This window comes from Bufo bufo, chromosome 4 (genome assembly GCF_905171765.1).
Source record: "Bufo bufo chromosome 4, aBufBuf1.1, whole genome shotgun sequence".
Taxonomy (NCBI): Eukaryota; Metazoa; Chordata; class Amphibia; order Anura; family Bufonidae; genus Bufo; species Bufo bufo.
The window spans coordinates 480,050,200-480,066,767 of NC_053392.1; the positions used below are offsets into that span (position 1 = coordinate 480,050,200).

The 16,568-nt window shown below is 44.9% G+C and overlaps 1 protein-coding gene across 2 annotated transcripts in view; it reads left to right on the forward strand.

Annotated features, from left to right (window-relative positions):
• MTHFD1L (methylenetetrahydrofolate dehydrogenase (NADP+ dependent) 1 like) overlaps window positions 1-16,568 on the forward strand; it is a 309,383-nt gene that overhangs the window by 196,042 nt on the left and 96,773 nt on the right. For both annotated transcript variants that reach the window (XM_040429522.1, XM_040429523.1), the window contains exon 24: window positions 3,836-4,013. In XM_040429522.1, coding sequence (XP_040285456.1) covers window positions 3,836-4,013 — 178 coding nt within the window. The remainder of the gene's footprint in view (window positions 1-3,835; window positions 4,014-16,568) is intronic.

Genomic DNA, 16,568 nt, shown 5'->3' on the forward strand with positions numbered 1-16,568 from the left:
AAATAGAACAAGTTCTATTTTTTGCGTTGTGGATGCACAGACAGAAACCCCCTTTCTGCACCGTAGCTCCGTATTGCGGACCCATTCCGTGATGCGGGGAGCACATGGCCGGGGCACGCATATTGTGGACCCGCTGTTTGCGGGCCGCAATACGAGCCACGGCCGGCAACGACCATGTGCACGAGGAATAACCCTAAAAAAACTTATATATATATATATATATATATATATATATATATATATATATATATATATATATATATATATATATATATATATATATATACTCTCCAAATATCAATATGAAGGTGCAGGCCAATGGATCCGGCAACAAATTCAGGACAATAGAAGAATTTAAAAAAAATGCCAGCACTCTCTCAAAAAATTTGTGAAAAGAAAAACACTTTATTCACCTCTGTGGTCGCAACTAGGGATGAGCGAACTTGTGTTTCAAGTTTGGCGTATAATGTTCGGGTTGTGTAAGAATTCCGTTATGGATTCTGCTACTACGGACCATAACTAAGGAACCATTCACACATCCGCATCCGTTCCGCAATTTTGCGTAATGGGTACGGACCCATTCATTTTCAATGGGGCCGCAAAAGATGCGGACAGCACCACTGTGTACTTCTATGTGTACATACAGTGTGACGACACACAATGCTACTAATCTGTGTCGGAAAAGTGACCGCTCATTGTGCGGACTGCACACAATACTGTATTCAGAAGAGTGCAGGTAGTGAGAGCTGTCGGTAAATGAGATCTATATACTGCTTAGAACGCCATGGTTCTGACTGTAGATCGCTGCACTAATGTTACCAGCAGAAATATCTATTGTCTACAAATAATGGACTTTCTACAGAATGGAAAGTGAAAATAGATCTGCTGATTACAGGTTGTAGCATACTGTAAGACTCACAATGTTGTGGATTGGAATGAAATTTGAAAAGTATCCAGCAGCCTATATGTAAGTGGCTGCTAGCTGTGCTATGTAACAGGACGTTGGGGGCGGGGCAGCAGAGCTTGTGTTGGTGCATGTGAAATCCACAGGAACGCTCACAGGAGATGACCGCAGTGAGCAAAAATCCGAGCATTTCTGAGGGCATGTAAAGCAAAGCTGATACCAATAAACAAACAAGTGCAATTTTATTATGTGCTGCATAACGGTAAGATATGGGGTTATTGATTTTTAGCGCACAAAGGTGTCCATAGCCTTTTAAAGTAAAGGCAGCAGTTAAATGGCATAGTTTACTCTCCATATTCAATCTTTCATGGAGCCTTATAATCCCAATAGTTATGGAACAGGAATGTTTTTTTGGTTCATCAAGGATTTTAATTCTTCTTTATTTTTTCAATTGTTTTGGTTTAAACGTGATGTTTTTTTCCTTAAAGGGTTTCTACCACTTCGTTTTCACATAATTAGCTTTCAGACACTATCGATCCGCTAGTGTCTGCTCTACCAAACAATCCTAATATAATTGCTTTTGGGGCAGCCGTTTCGCAAAAAAAAATAACTTATATTGATATGCTAATGAGCCTCTAGGTGCTATGGGGGCGTCATTAGCACCTAGAGGCTCGGTCTACCTACCCTCCCTGTGAGCGTATGTATTCGGCGCATGCGCAGTGAATGTCTGACCGGTTTCTGCACAGATATCTCCACTGCGCCTGTTCCTCGGAGCACTATGACGTCATCGGCGCAGGCGCAGTGAAGATGTCTGAGCAGGGAAGCGGTCAGACATTCACTGCGCATGCGCCGAATACATACGCTCACAGGGAGGATCGCATTCCGGTGGAGATGGGCGGGCTGGAGGGACGCGCTGGGCGGCGGCATTTTGTGAAGGTAGACCGAGCCTCTAGGTGCTAATGACGCCCCCATAGCACCTAGAGGATCATTAGCATATCAATATAAGTTATTTTTTTAGCGAAACGGCTGCCCCAAAACCTATTATATTAGGATGGTTTGGTAGAGCAGACACTAGCGGATCGCTAGTGTCTGAAAGCTAATTATGTGAAAACTAAGTGGTAGAAACCCTTTAATTACTGTATAGTGGTGCTTCGTTGTTGATGGAAGTAACTTTCTTAGCTGCCAGAAACATGTCAGAACATGGCATCACTCCTTGTGTCGGTGATAAAAAGTGCGACACATATAAGAGACTATTGAGCACCACAGTGATGTGATGAGGATGGAATTACTACATCTGCTATCACAGGGAGTGCCCTTCATTGGGCTCTCAATACTGTATTAATTGCAGTACACCTATCAGTTACATTATCATGCCACATAATAAAAGATGCAAACAGCTTTGCAAGGTTTCAAATTCTTTAGTATTATTCTCTATACATTGTTTATATAAACCCTGTGACCTGATATAAGCTGCACATTAACCCTTTCCGGGCACGGCTTAAAGGGTTTCTATCACTTCGTATGACATAATTAGCTCTCAGACACTAGCGATCCGCTAGTGTCTGCTCTGCCCAACCATCCTAATATAACAGCTTTTGGGGCAGCCGTTTTGCTAAAAAAATAACTTTTATAAATATGCTAATGAGCCTCTAGGTGCTATGTGGGCGTCATTAGCACCTAGAGGCTGTCTACCTTCATACACAGCCACCGCCCAGCGCGTCCCTCCAGCCCGCCCCCATCTCCTGCTGAATGCGATCCTCCGTGTGACGCAGCGGACGAATTCTCGCACATGCGCCGTGCGCGGCTGTATTCGGCGCATGCGCAGTGAATGTCTGACCGCTTCCTTGCTCAGACATCTTCACTGCGCCTGTTCCTTGGAGCACTATGACGTCATCGGAGATGGGGGCGGGCTGGAGGGACGCCCCGGAGCGGTGGCTGTGTATGAAGGTAGACTGAGCCTCTAGGTGCTAATGACGCCCACATAGCACCTAGAGGCTCATTAGCATATTTATAAAAGTTATTTTTTTAGCAAAACGGCTGCCCCAAAAGCTGTTATATTAGGATGGTTGGCCAGAGCAGACACTAGCGGATCGCTAGTGTCTGAGAGCTAATTATGTCATACGAAGTGATAGAAACCCTTTTAATTTTCTTTCTTTTTCGTCTTTCCTTCCAAGACCCATATTTTTTATTTTATTTTTTGCGTTCTATTCACATAGCCACATAAGGGCTGTTGTATTTTTCAGTGGCACCGTTTTATTTTGCCATAGCTTGTCAGCAGGAAAAGAAAAATCTTTGTTGGGTGGAATTGGGAAAAAATGGCAATTTCGCAAAGGTTTTTTGGTTTTGTTTGTACGACATTCGCTGTGTGCTACAAAATGACATGGCAACCTTATTCTGAGGGTCAGTACAATTACAGCGATACCATATTTATATAGTTTGTATTATGTCTTACTAATTAAAAAAAAAAAACTAATAAAACCTTTAAAAAATAAAATAAAATTCCTTTACATTGCCATAACACTGTCTGATTTTGGACCAGGATTTCTGAGTAGTCAGCAGCCATGGACCTGTCAATCAAAGTGCAGAGGGTGAAGTAGTTGCAGAGGAAACGGAGCCTCTAGGTGTAACGGCAACGCCCCCATTGCTCCTAGAGGCTCATTTGCATATATTACAACTTTTTTCTCTGCGATGTGGGCACATATGAACATAGGACCAACACATATGACTTCAGCTGCCAAGCGCACATGTAACAGGTCAGCCAGTTTCATAGGTACAGATCTGCTGACCGGGTCGGGGAGCACCCAAATATAGATACTTGACTGAATCGCGCTGTGACCAGATGGGTAACAAATCTGTTGCAAAGCATGCAGTCAGTTTATGCAGAACTATTCTGGTTTGTGCATTTATTATAACAAGCTTTTTATTTTTCAGAACTGATACTAAAGCAGAAGTTGACCTAGTCTGTAAAATTGCTAAGGATTCTGGAGCTTTTGATGCCGTTCCATGTAATCACTGGTCATTTGGTGGCAAAGGATCTCTGGAACTAGCTGAGGCTGTGAAACAAGCTGCAAACCAAGATACTGCCTTCAGATTTCTGTATGACTTAGAGGTAAGAGAATTTACACAATCTAAAAGCTCGGTCTGTCAAGAAGCTTCTGGATTATGAAAACAAAACAGATGTTTCAGAAATCTTACCGAAACATTGTGTGATGCAACCATCATAAAGCCTTATTCTCCTAGGGGCTTGTATAGTTCTTGACCAGATTTTAGATGTCCTACATTTGTCCTTTCTGCTTCTCCCATTGCAGCTGAACTTTCCAGCAAATTAGGTCTATGGCTGATTTCTTTCCCTCTTACTTTGGAGTTTTGTTATTGTATGATGAGTAAGGGTCCTTTTACATGACCCACTGCTGGACAATAACTAGCACTGATCGATTGATTAGAACTGGTCGATCAGCACTGGTTTTAATCCCTTCCTGACCGCCATATGGCTATATACTTGGGCAGTCGGGACTTTAAAGTGTGATTTAACAGTAGGCACCCCGCAGCTATGGCACCCGAACATTCAACACTTCAGGTGCAGTAGTCAAACCTGACCACAGGCATCTGAATGATGAAAACCCGGAAGCGCGCGCTGGGATCAGGGGAGCCGGAATGTGTTAGCCGCAGCCCCTGTCCTCCTGTGAGAAGGAGGCTGCTGCTTAGTAATTTCTATGGAGCCCCTGCCCGTGGCAGGGCTCCATAGAAGTACAGTAAAATACTCAGACTCCAATCCTAATGCAAAAAATTAGTCTTCACATAGCTCCGCATACATGAATATATAAATACAAAAAAGGTTATAGGGGTCTGAATATGGAGACTAAAAGAAAATAATTACTATTTTCAAGGTGTTTCTTTTTTTTTATTTTTTATTATTTTTTTCAGTATAAAAACGCAATAAAAATATACATATGTGGTGTTGCCAGATTCGTACTGGCCTGGAGAATGAAAGTAACTGGTCAGTTTTATAATTTAGGGAATGCTGTAAAAACAGAACCCCAAAAAACTGTTCTAGAATCTAGATCTTTCTTTCTGTTTTTGAAAGAAAGTAGCCATGCCGTCTATCCTTAGACGAGAACCTTGCTGCCATAATAACCTCTTTGCATACCATGGCTGTCATTTGTCATTGGCACAATGTAAATGAATGGAGCAGGTGGGCACACCTCATCAGCATCTGCTTGCCCTCTCTTCTGAAGTTGGGAGACAGAAGTACAATGAATAGATTCATTATTTTTTTTTTCTTTTTATTAGTTTTAGACAGTCACTAATTCTTTACACCACCCAAGGGGACCAAGACAGATTGTCCAGTAGCTAGAAACAATATATATAGTACAGGCGCCATTTTGGCCAAATATAGAAGTCTAATTTTTACGTTTAGAATGTTATATATTTGGATCTTCAGCTCAAGACCCCATCAGACCCTCCCCACCCGCCATCGGACCCCCAATCAGTCCTAAGATCAGACTTAAAAAAAAAAAAAAAAAATAGACTTTCTAGCTCCGGACAGTGCCGCCACTCAGCAGATTCACTTACCCTCCCTGGTCATCTTCCTGCCGCGTTGTACTGTGACTTGATGGAGCACAGCGACAGGTCATATTACGTGCCTACGTGCACTACATCCTGACGCTGTACGTGTCAGGACACAGTTTGGGGCCGGAACAGGACCAGGGAAGGTGAGTACAGTCAGGGCATCACTGTTCTAACCTTCCTGTGCCTCCTTCATGCTAATGACCACTTCCAAAATGGAAGCGATTATTAGCATTTGCACTATATGCTCTGGCAGGGGGGTAGGGAGCCAGGGGCCACATGAAATAACCTACACCAGGGGTGGGGTACCTCCGGCCCCCGGGATTATCGTAATTGGGGTTTTAGAAATATTTTAGGAAGTATAGTATGTTGAATGAGTATTGTGAAGAATTTAAAGGCTCTTTAATGGTGGATTCATAACATTAGCGGCTGATGGGCTCCATGTTTTGTCTGCAGGATCGGTGCACTCTGTTTGAGCTGTCTAAACTCCTGTTCAGGTGCTGTAAATATTAGTTCTGTCATTGAGGAGCAGAATTTGCAAAACTACATCTGCTGAATTGTCCGCTTGGCGATTGTTTAACATTAGGCTGGTCAGAAGGCTATTCCTCTTGGGGAAGATAAGCTTTGTCCGTTTCTGACCTTAAATGGTTTAAACAATTTAGTTCACTTTATGTGAAGAATGGCAAACTCCTTTTTATGGTATTACTCTGGAATCATAGGAACTTGTTAGGAAACGGATAATAATCCTACATTGTGCAGACCCCTTCTTGTTTACACTTTTCTTCCTAAATCTGTTGCTGTGCATTTTTCTTGGACAGTGAGCATTTTCCCCTTACCACCAAAGAGGTTTTGTGGATTAATGATTTTAGGGATTTTTTAGTTTTTCTTCTCAGTACATGTTATTCTGTAAGCAAAGACCTTGTGTGTGTGCGGCACAATTTCAATCTCATACTTTAATAGAGCTCTGGTTAACATAAATATGAACATTCAAAAATATAACACACTAAAGGGAAATTTTCAAGTGATTTTTCACCTGTATTTTGGCATACAAGTCACAAATAGTGCACACACCATATTTTCTCTAGAATTTGCAATTTATCTCACCACTTTGAAAATTGTTGTGAAAAGTAAGTAGGGTTAACCTAGAGGAGCAGGACCAGCTTCTTTATGACAGCTTTATTTTTCCTAAAGAGAGAAAATGGCACAAAATTTAGCACAAATCAACTCAAAGCAGGTGTAGACTTTATTTTCAGTCTTAGGCTACTTTCACACTAGCGTTTGTTTTCAGGTATTCATATCAGTCATAGGGACTCAATACTGGAAAAAAGCCTCAGTTTTGTCCGCATTCATTGTTGATGGGGACATAACTGAACAGAATGCTCCAAAATGCATTCCGTTCCCAAATCGGAGAGCAAACCACAACATGTTGTAGTTTTCTTTCTGTCCTGGGATGCGGAGCAAGACTGATCCGGCATGACCCCTAATGCAAGTCAATGGGGACGGATCCGTTTTCTCTGCCACAATAGAAAATGGATCCGTCCTCCATTGACTTTCAATGGAGTTCATGACTGATCCGTCTTGGCCATGTTAAAGATAAGGCTACTTTCACACTGGCGTTTTGGTTTCCGTATGTGAGATCCGTTCAGGGCTCTCACAAGCGGTCCAAAATGGATCAGTTTTGCCCTAATGCATTCTGAATGGAAGAGTATCAGGTCAGAATGCATCAGTATGCCTCCTTTCAGTCTCCATTCCGCTCTGGAGGCGGACACCAAAACGCTGCCTGCAGCGTTTTGCTGTCCACCTGACGAAGCGGAGACAAACGTTTTCTCTGACACAATAGAAAACTGATCCGTCCCCCATTGATTTCAGTGGAGTTCAAGACTGATCCGTCATGGCTATAGAAGACGTAATACAACCGGATCAGTTCATGACGGATGCATGCAGTTGTATTGTAACGGAAGCGTTTTTGCAGATCCATGACGGATCCACAAAAAACGCTAGTGTGAAAGTAGCCTAATACAACCGGATTTGTTCATAACTGATGCAGATGGTTGTATTATTAGTAACGGAAGCGTTTATGCTGAACCCTGCAGGATCCAGCAAAAAAAGCTAGTGTGAAAGTAGCCTTAGAGATGCTGTCGGCATGATAAACCCTATTAAATCAGGCTTACTGGTAGGGCTCATCATGCTGATTTAAAATGATACCATTCTTTTGTCTGTATGCTAAACAGATGCAGCAATGGCTGCATTTTATTCATATGCAAATGAGCAAATTGGAGCACCAGGGGGCAGGGCTGAATCCTGGGAGAAATGGTATAGCTTAGTGATAAGTGGTCAGCCTTGCATGTATAGATCCCAAGTTTCAATCTTGGAATACATTTATTTATTTTTTTTATTCCACATTTAAAGGGGTTTTCACCCAGGCAGCCCCCTTTATACCATGCTCTGATGCTGTTCTTTGCCCTGCGCTGATTCGTGATGTATGAGGAAAGTTAAGCAGAGGCTTCCGCCTAGCAGTGAGCCCAGTGACCTCACCGACACAAATGGCCGGGCTTTAGCCCTGGCCTGTAAAACAGCTAGGGCGGCAGTAAAGCTCAAACATCAGTGCTAGTGACGTCACCGGTGTAACATTACCCTACTTCGTGATATTTCTTTACCTCCTAACTTCCTGTCGCACCTCAAATGACGTGTGGAGGCGTTCCTTAGTTTTGACTATCTGCGCATGCGCAAAAGGACAGTTTAGGGAAAATCTCACTGCGGAGCAAAGGGTTAGCAGCGCTTGCGAAATGGATATTTATACTACCCTCGGCGCTTGCGCACTGGGACATAATTTTTCCCTACCCCCACACTGCGCAGGCGCGTAGATCAGATGGATTTTTCAGGAGTTATCCGCGCTTGCGCAATGGGCCGTAATATTTCCCTACTTGGGCTTTCCGGCGCATGAGCAGTGTCCTGGTGTGCTGCTGAACTCCGCAGTGAGATTTTCCCTAAACTGTCCTTTTGCGCATGGGCAAATCGTCAAAACTAAGGACCGCCTCCACACGTCATTTCCGGTGCGACAGGAAGTTAGGAGGTAGGGAAATCTCACAAAGTAGGGTAATGTAACGTTACAGCGGCAACACTGATAGGTGGAAGCCTCCGACTAGCAGTGGAAAAATATAAACAAAAAAGTCCTTGCCCTGTGAGCATCAAAAATGCTCTGATGCTCATGTCCGAGATGGCGGAGGGGTGAAAATGGGTATATGTCCGGATTCCGCTCTGAACCCGAACAACCCATAAGTCTACAGCCGTATCATATTGAGTTTGTTTAGGCTGAAAAAGCTATTTATAATCATCTATTGTGCCTGTGAATAAACCAGAAGTACAGTAGGTTTTAGGTTAAAAAAAGCTATTATTAATAGTAATATTATAATATAATAATTATAATATAATCATTATTAGATGAGAGAGAAATGGGAAAAAAACACATTAGCCTCTCCTCTGACTTGAACCTAGGATGATCTCTACATGCAAAACAGAACACTTAGCATTTCCACAGGAGTGTTTTTTCCATCCTTAGAAAGCCAATACATGTTACTGGCATCTTTATAATCATACATTGTGCCTGTGAATAAAGCAGTAATATGTATAATAGTTTAAGCATATCTCAATGTGGTCAGGCTACGGTAAGTGGTATATATGATATGTACATGCTAGGACACAGCTCTGCCCTCAACATGCTGATGTCTAGCCCTTCCAGTCAAGGGGATGGGGGAATGTGCAGTGTACAGGTTGTGTTATAAAGCATTGCTTCAAGGATTCAGCCCCGCGGCCTAGTCCTCCAGCTTTCTCATTTGCATATGAATAAAAATGCAGATCTCTGGAGCAGTTTAGCATACAGACAAAATAAATTGTTTTAATCAGCATGATGAGCCCTACAGTACCGTTTAATAGGGTTGATTATGCTGACAGAGCATCTTTAAGGATAGCCCCAGATGTGCCAAAATATTTAAAAGGAGTTGTCAATGAAAAATATTCAACATTTTTTCAGACCACAAACCACATGGATCTGAATACTTTTGTATTTTCATTTAATTAACCACCTCAGCCCCCCTAGCTTAAACACCCTTAATGACCAGGCCACTTTTTACACTTCTGCACTACACTACTTTCACAGTTCATTGCTCGGTCATGCAACTTACCACCCAAATAAATTTTACCTCCTTTTCTTCTCACTAATAGAGCTTTCATTTGGTGGTATTTCATTGCTGCTGACATTTTTACTTTTTTTTGTTATTAATCGAAATTTTACGACATTTTTGCAAAAAAAATGACCTCTTTCAGTTGTTCTAAATTTATTGTTCTACGTGTCTTTGTAAATGCTATAACTTTTACCCAAACATTTTTTTTTTTATCAAACTATGGTACAAAAATGTGAATTTCCGCATTTTGAAGCAGCTCTGACTTTCTGATCACCTGTCATGTTTCCTGAGGTTCTACAATGCCCAGACAGTAGAAAAACCCCACAAATGACCCCATTTCGGAAAGTAAACACCCTAAGGTATTCGCTGATGGGCATAGTGAGTTCATAGAACTTTTTATTTTTTGTCACAAGTTAGTGGAAAATGATGATTTTTTATTTTTTTTTCCTTACAAAGTCTCATATTCCACTAACTTGTGACAAAAAATAAAAACTTCCATGAACTCACTATGCCCATCACGAAATACCTGGGGGTGTCTTTCCAAAATGGGGTCACTTGTGGGGTAGTTATACTGCCCTGTCATTTTAGGGGCCCTAATGTGTGAGAAGTAGTTTGAAATCAAAATGTGTAAAAAAGGCCCTGTGAAGTCCGAAAGGTGCTCTTTGGAATGTGGGCCCCTTTGCCTACCTAGGCTACAAAAACGTGTCACACATCTGGTATCGCCGTACTCAGGAGAAGTTGGGAAATGTGTTTTGGGGTGTCATTTTACATATACCCATGCTGGGTGAGATAAATATCTCGGTCAAATGCCAACTTTGTATAAAAAAATGGGAAAAGTTGTCTTTTGCCGAGATATTTCTCTAACCCAGCATGGGTATATGTAAAGACACCCCAAAACACATTGCCCTACTTCTTCTGAGTATGGCGCTACCACATGTGTGACACTTTTTTGCAGCCTAGATGCGCAAAGGGGCCCAAATTCCTTTCAGGAGGGCATTTTTAGACATTTGGATCCCAGACTTCTTCTCACGCTTTAGGGCCCCTAAAATGCCAGGGCAGTATAAATACCCCACATGTGACCCTATTTTGGAAAGACACCCCAAGGTATTCAATGAGGGGCATGGAGAGTTCATAGAATTTTTTTTTTTTTTGGCACAAGTTAGCGGAAAGAGACTTTGTGAGAAAAAAAAAAAATATCAAAGTCTCCCTTTCCGCTAACTTGGGACAAAAATTTCAATCTTTCATGGACTCAATATGCCCCTCAGCGAATACCTTGGGGTGTCTTCTTTCCAAAATGGGGTCATTTGTGGGGTGTTTGTACTGCCCTGGCATTTGAGGGTCTCCGCAATCATTACATGTATGGCCAGCATTAGGAGTTTCTGCTATTCTCCTTATATTGAGCATACGGGTAATGAGATTTTTTTTTTTTTCGTTCAGCCTCTGGGCTGAAAGAAAAAATGAACGGCACAGATTTCTTCATTCGCATCGATCAATGTGGATGAAAAAATCTCTGCCAAAAAAAAGAGGGGAAAGGCGTCTGCCAGGACATAGCTCTGCCCAACATCCAAACCCACTTAGCCCGTATGCCCTGGCAAACCAGATTTCTCCATTCACATCAATCGATGTGAATGAATAAATCATTGCCGGGATTTTTTATTTTATTTTTTTATATACAAAGTGTTTGCCAAAGTATATGAACACCACCTCCCCCTCAGCTCATATGCCTCGGCAAACGTATCTTTTACTGCAGAGGAGAAATCTCGTCTTGCAGCGCCGCATACACCGACTTTTGTGTAATCTGACAGCAGCGCAATGCTTCTGTCAGAATGCACATCAGTGCTGCAGCTAGTCGATCGGTTGGTCCACCTGGAAGGTAAAAAAAACAAAACAAAAAAGAAAAAACCAGGCCGCAACACAATAAATTTATTAACTTTATAATAAAATTTGAACGGAACATATAAACTTTATTTAACTTTTTGAACAGAACGTTAACTTTTTTGCTTACCGGTGATTTTTTTTTTTTTTTTAACCTTTTTATAGGACAAACCTCTCCTTCCCTATGGGACAATGTGCAAAGTGCAAATCGCCCAAAGATGTGTTGAAGTACATTATGCACTTTGTCCCAGGTGAAAGGAGAGGTTTGCAGCAGCTGTGAGTGTAAGGGCCCTAATAGCCCTGTGTGCCTGTCCTGTGAGATGCAATCCCTATGCTAAGTGTACCTGTGTGTGGTACTTCCGGAAACACTCCTCTAAGCATAGGGCAGGGCAGTTAGGACAGAAATAGCGGGTGTCATGCCTTATTCCACTCCTGCTACAGACACGACATATTTTTCGGGGTGACGGTTGGATTCAGGTACCAGCAACGACATTGGGGAAATGTCGCTCGTGTAGACGGCTCACTACACTGGTGGCGATGGGGCCACAGAACCTCCTGGATACAGGAGGTTCTCGATGATCTCTTCCTGAAATTTGAGGAAGGATCCTGTTCTCCCAGCCTTACTGTAGAGAACAAAACTATTTTATATGCAGCCAATTGAATCAAATATACAGACACCTTCTTATACCAGCGTCTGGTGCGTCGAGAAACTAAATAGGGAGCCAACATCTGGTCATTGAAGTCCACCCCTCCCATGTGAAGGTTATAGTCGTGGACTGAGAGGGGCTTTTCAATGACACTGGTTGCCCGTTCAATTTGTATTGTCATGTCTGCGTGAATGGAGGAGAGCATGTAAACATCACGCTTGTCTCTCTCCATTTCACAGCGAGCAGTTCTTCGATACACAAGGCAGCCCTCTCCCCCCTTGCAAGACGGGTGGTAATGAGCCGTTGGGGGGAAGCCCCGGCGACTAGGTCGTGCGGTGCCACAGCAGCCAATCTGTTCTAGGAACAAATGCCTGAAGAGGGGCACACTTGTGTACAAATTTCCACATAAAGATGGTACCCCTTGCCAAATAAGGGTGACACCAAGTCCCAGACTGTCTTCCCACTGCTCCCCAGGTAGTCAGGGCAACAGACCGGCTCCAGGGTCTGATCTTTGCCCTCATAGATCCGAAATTTATGGGTATAGCCTGTGGCCCTTTCACAGAGCTTATACAATTTGACCCCATACCGGGCGCGCTTGCTTGGGATGTATTGTTTGAAGTCAAGGCGCCCGGTAAAATGTGTAAGGGACTCGTCTACGCAGATGTTTTGCTCAGGGGTATACAAATCTGCAAATTTGTTGTTAAAGTGCTCTATGAGGGGCCGAATTTTGTTGAGCCGGTCAAAAGCTGGGTGGCCTCTGGGACGGGAGGTGGTGTTGTCGCTAAAGTGCAGGAAACGCAGGATGGTCTCAAATCGTGTCCTGGACATAGCAGCAGAGAACATGGGCATGTGATAAATTGGGTTCGTGGACCAATATGACCGCAATTCATGCTTTTTGGTTAGACCCATGTTGAGGAGAACGCCCAGAAAAATTTTAATTTCGGAAACTTGGACTGGTTTCCACCGGAAAGGCTGGGCATAAAAGCTTCCTGGGTTGGCGGCTATAAATTGAGTGGCATACCGATTTGTTTCTGCCACGACTAAGTCCAAGAGCTCCGCAGTCAAGAACAGCTCAAAAAATCCCAGTGCCGAACCGATCTGAGCTATCTCAACCCGAACTCCAGACTGGGCGGTGAAAGGGGGAACTACAGGTGCGGCTGAAGTTGGGGACTGCCAATCAGGGTTTTCCAGCACCTCAGGGACTCTAGGGGCTCTACGGGCCTGTCTGTGCGGTGGCTGCGGGGTAACTATTGCACGTGCCACCGTACCAGCTTCAACTGCCCTTCTGGTGCTCGCCACTTCACCATGTTGTACGGCAGTGCTGGTACTAGGTCCAGGATGGGCTGCGCTGCTGGTGTATGCCTCACCACATAATCCGACAGCGCCAGCCCCACTCTGCTGCCCTTGAAGCGGATCCTGCGCAACCTGTGATCTAGCGACACTGGGCCGGGAAAGCCTGGTGCTATCAGGGACCTCAACCTTCTCATCCGAACTTTGGGTCAGACTGCCACTGCTTTCTACAGGTTCATATTCTGACCCGCTAGATTAATCAGATGAGGGTTCCCATTCCTCATCCGACGGTCAGAATCCTGTAGGCCTCTTCAGCAGAATACCCCCTGTTTGACATTTGGACTACTAAATTTAGGGGTATTCCCTGAGACTACCCAAGAAAAAAAGCAAGCCTGTCTTACAAATGGGAGGCTAGTGAAGTACCAGAGGCCGCTGCGATTGATAAAAAATATCAAAACTAATTTTTTTATCGCCGCAGCGCTTGTAAAGTGATTGTGCAGTGAATTTTTTGTCACTGGGGCAGGCGTGGGTGAACGCACATGTGGGCGCTTGATCGGGCAAACACTGCGTTTTGGGTGGAGGGCGAGCTAAGGTGACACTAGTACTATTATAGATCTGACTGTGATCAGTTTTGATCACTTACAGATACTATAAAAGTACAAAAAGCTGATTAGCGATACGCTAATCAGCGAATCAGTGACTGCGGTGCAGTGGGCTGGGCGCTAACCGACGCTAAACTACCTAACCAAGGGGCCTAAAACTATCCTAAAACTATCAGTCAATACCAGTGAAAAAAAGTGACAGTTTACACTGATCACTTTTTTCCCTTTCACTAGGTGATTGACAGGGGCGATCAAGGGGTGATCAAGGGATTAATTGGGGTGATGGGGGGTGATCTGGGGCTAAGTGTGGTGTTTGGCTACTCACTGTGATGTGTGCTCCTCTGCTGGGACCAACCGACGAAAAGGACCAGCAGAGGAGCACAGAAGCCATTTAACACCTTATATTTATAAATATAAGGTGTTATATGGCTTCTGATTCGGTTTTTTGAAATTCGCCAGCCTGCCAGCAGCGATCATTGGCTGGCAGGCTGGTGACAAAATTGTTCTTTAACTTTTGCCGGCCCGCAATGCGCATGCGCGGGCCGGCTCAGACCGAAGTCTCGCGAGATGACGCACGGATGCGTCCAGGAGGAATGAATCGACCGCCACCAGGACGCATCCGTGCGTTAGGCGGTCGGAAAGGAGTTAAAGAGGTTGTCCGGGATAAAAAAAAAAAATTCAAAATGGTCGCCAATGCGACTTAGAATTTACAAATGGCGACAAGACTTTTTAGACTTGTCGCCATTTGCAACTAGAGCCGCGCCGCAGCTCTGAATACAGCGGTGGGCACAGAAGCTGAAATATTATGTTCTTATCAGCAGCGCAGTGGAAGAGTCTCTTCCTCCCCCCTGTGCTGCTGCCGCTGCGGCCAATAAGGAGAGGGACAGGGGGAGGGGCTATGGCCACTGCACCATCAAGAAGTTAACTGACCTGTTAATACAAATACAGGAGGCGGGTGCCGGAATCAAATAGCGGCACCTGAGGGGTTAACTGTCGCTGATCGCAGCTCCCTGTCATAGAGGTCGGATGCCGCTATTTGATTCCGGCACCCGCCTCCTGTATTTGTATTAACAGGTCAGTTATCTTCATTGGTGGCGCAGTGCGCCCCCCTCACCCCCCCAACACCCCAGTATAATAAACATTGAGTGTGGCCCCCCCCAGTATAATAAACATTGGTGGCGCAGTGGGAAGTGCCAATGAGGGTTAGAAAAATAAAATAAAAATTAACTCGCCTCCTCCAATTGATCGTGTAGCTGCTGATCTCCTGTTCTTTCTTCAGGACCTGTGTTGACGTCACTGAGCTCCATCACATGGTCCATTACCACTGCGCCACCAATGTTTATTATACTGGGGTGTTGGGGGGGCGCGCACTGCGCCACCAATGTTTATTATAGTTGGGGGGCGCACTGCGCCACCAATGTTTATTATACTGGGGGGGGCGCACTGCGCCACCAAAGTTTATTATATTGGGGGGGGGCACACTGCGCCACCAAAGTTTATTATACTGGGGGGGGGGCACACTGCGCCACCAATGTTTATTTTACTGGGGTGTTGGGGGGGGGGGGGGGACGGGACGCACTGCGCCACCAATGTTTATTATACTGGGGGGGGGGGGGGGCACTGCGCCAGTAATGTTTATATGTTTATTATACTAGGGAGGGGGGACGCACTGCGCCACCAATGTTTATGTTTATTATACTAGGGAGGGGGGGCGCACTGCGCCACCAATGTTTATTATACTGGGGTGTTGGGGGGGGGGGGACGGGACGCACTGCGCCACCAATGTTTATTATACTGGGGGGGGGGGGCACTGCGCCAGTAATGTTTATATGTTTATTATACTAGGGAGGGGGGGCGCACTGCGCCACCAATGTTTATTGTGTGGGGGGGCGCACTGCGCCACCAATGTTTATCATGTGGGGGGGCGCACTGCGCCACCAATGTTTATTATACTGGGGTGTTGGGGGGGGGGGGGGGCGCACTGCGCCACCAATGTTTATTATACTGGGGTGTTGGGGGCGGGGGGGGCGCACTGCGCCACCAATGTTTATTGTGTGGGGGGGCGCACTGCGCCACCAATGTTTATTATACTGGGGTGTTGGGGGCGGGGGGGGCGCACTGCGCCACCAATGTTTATTATACTGGGGGGGGGGCGCACTGTGCCACCAATGTTTATTGTGTGGGGGGGCGCACTGCGCCACCAATGTTTATCATGTGGGGGGGCGCACTGCGCCACCAATGTTTATTATACTGGGGTGTTGGGGGGGGGGGGGGGCGCACTGCGCCACCAATGTTTATTGTGTGGGGGGGCGCACTGCGCCACCAATGTTTATCATGTGGGGGGGCGCACTGCGCCACCAATGTTTATTATACTGGGGTGTTGGGGGGGGGGGGGGCGCACTGCGCCACCAATGTTTATTATACTGGGGTGTTGGGGGCGGGGGGGGGCGCACTGCGCCACCAATGTTTATTGTGTGGGGGGGCGCACTGCGCCACCAATGTT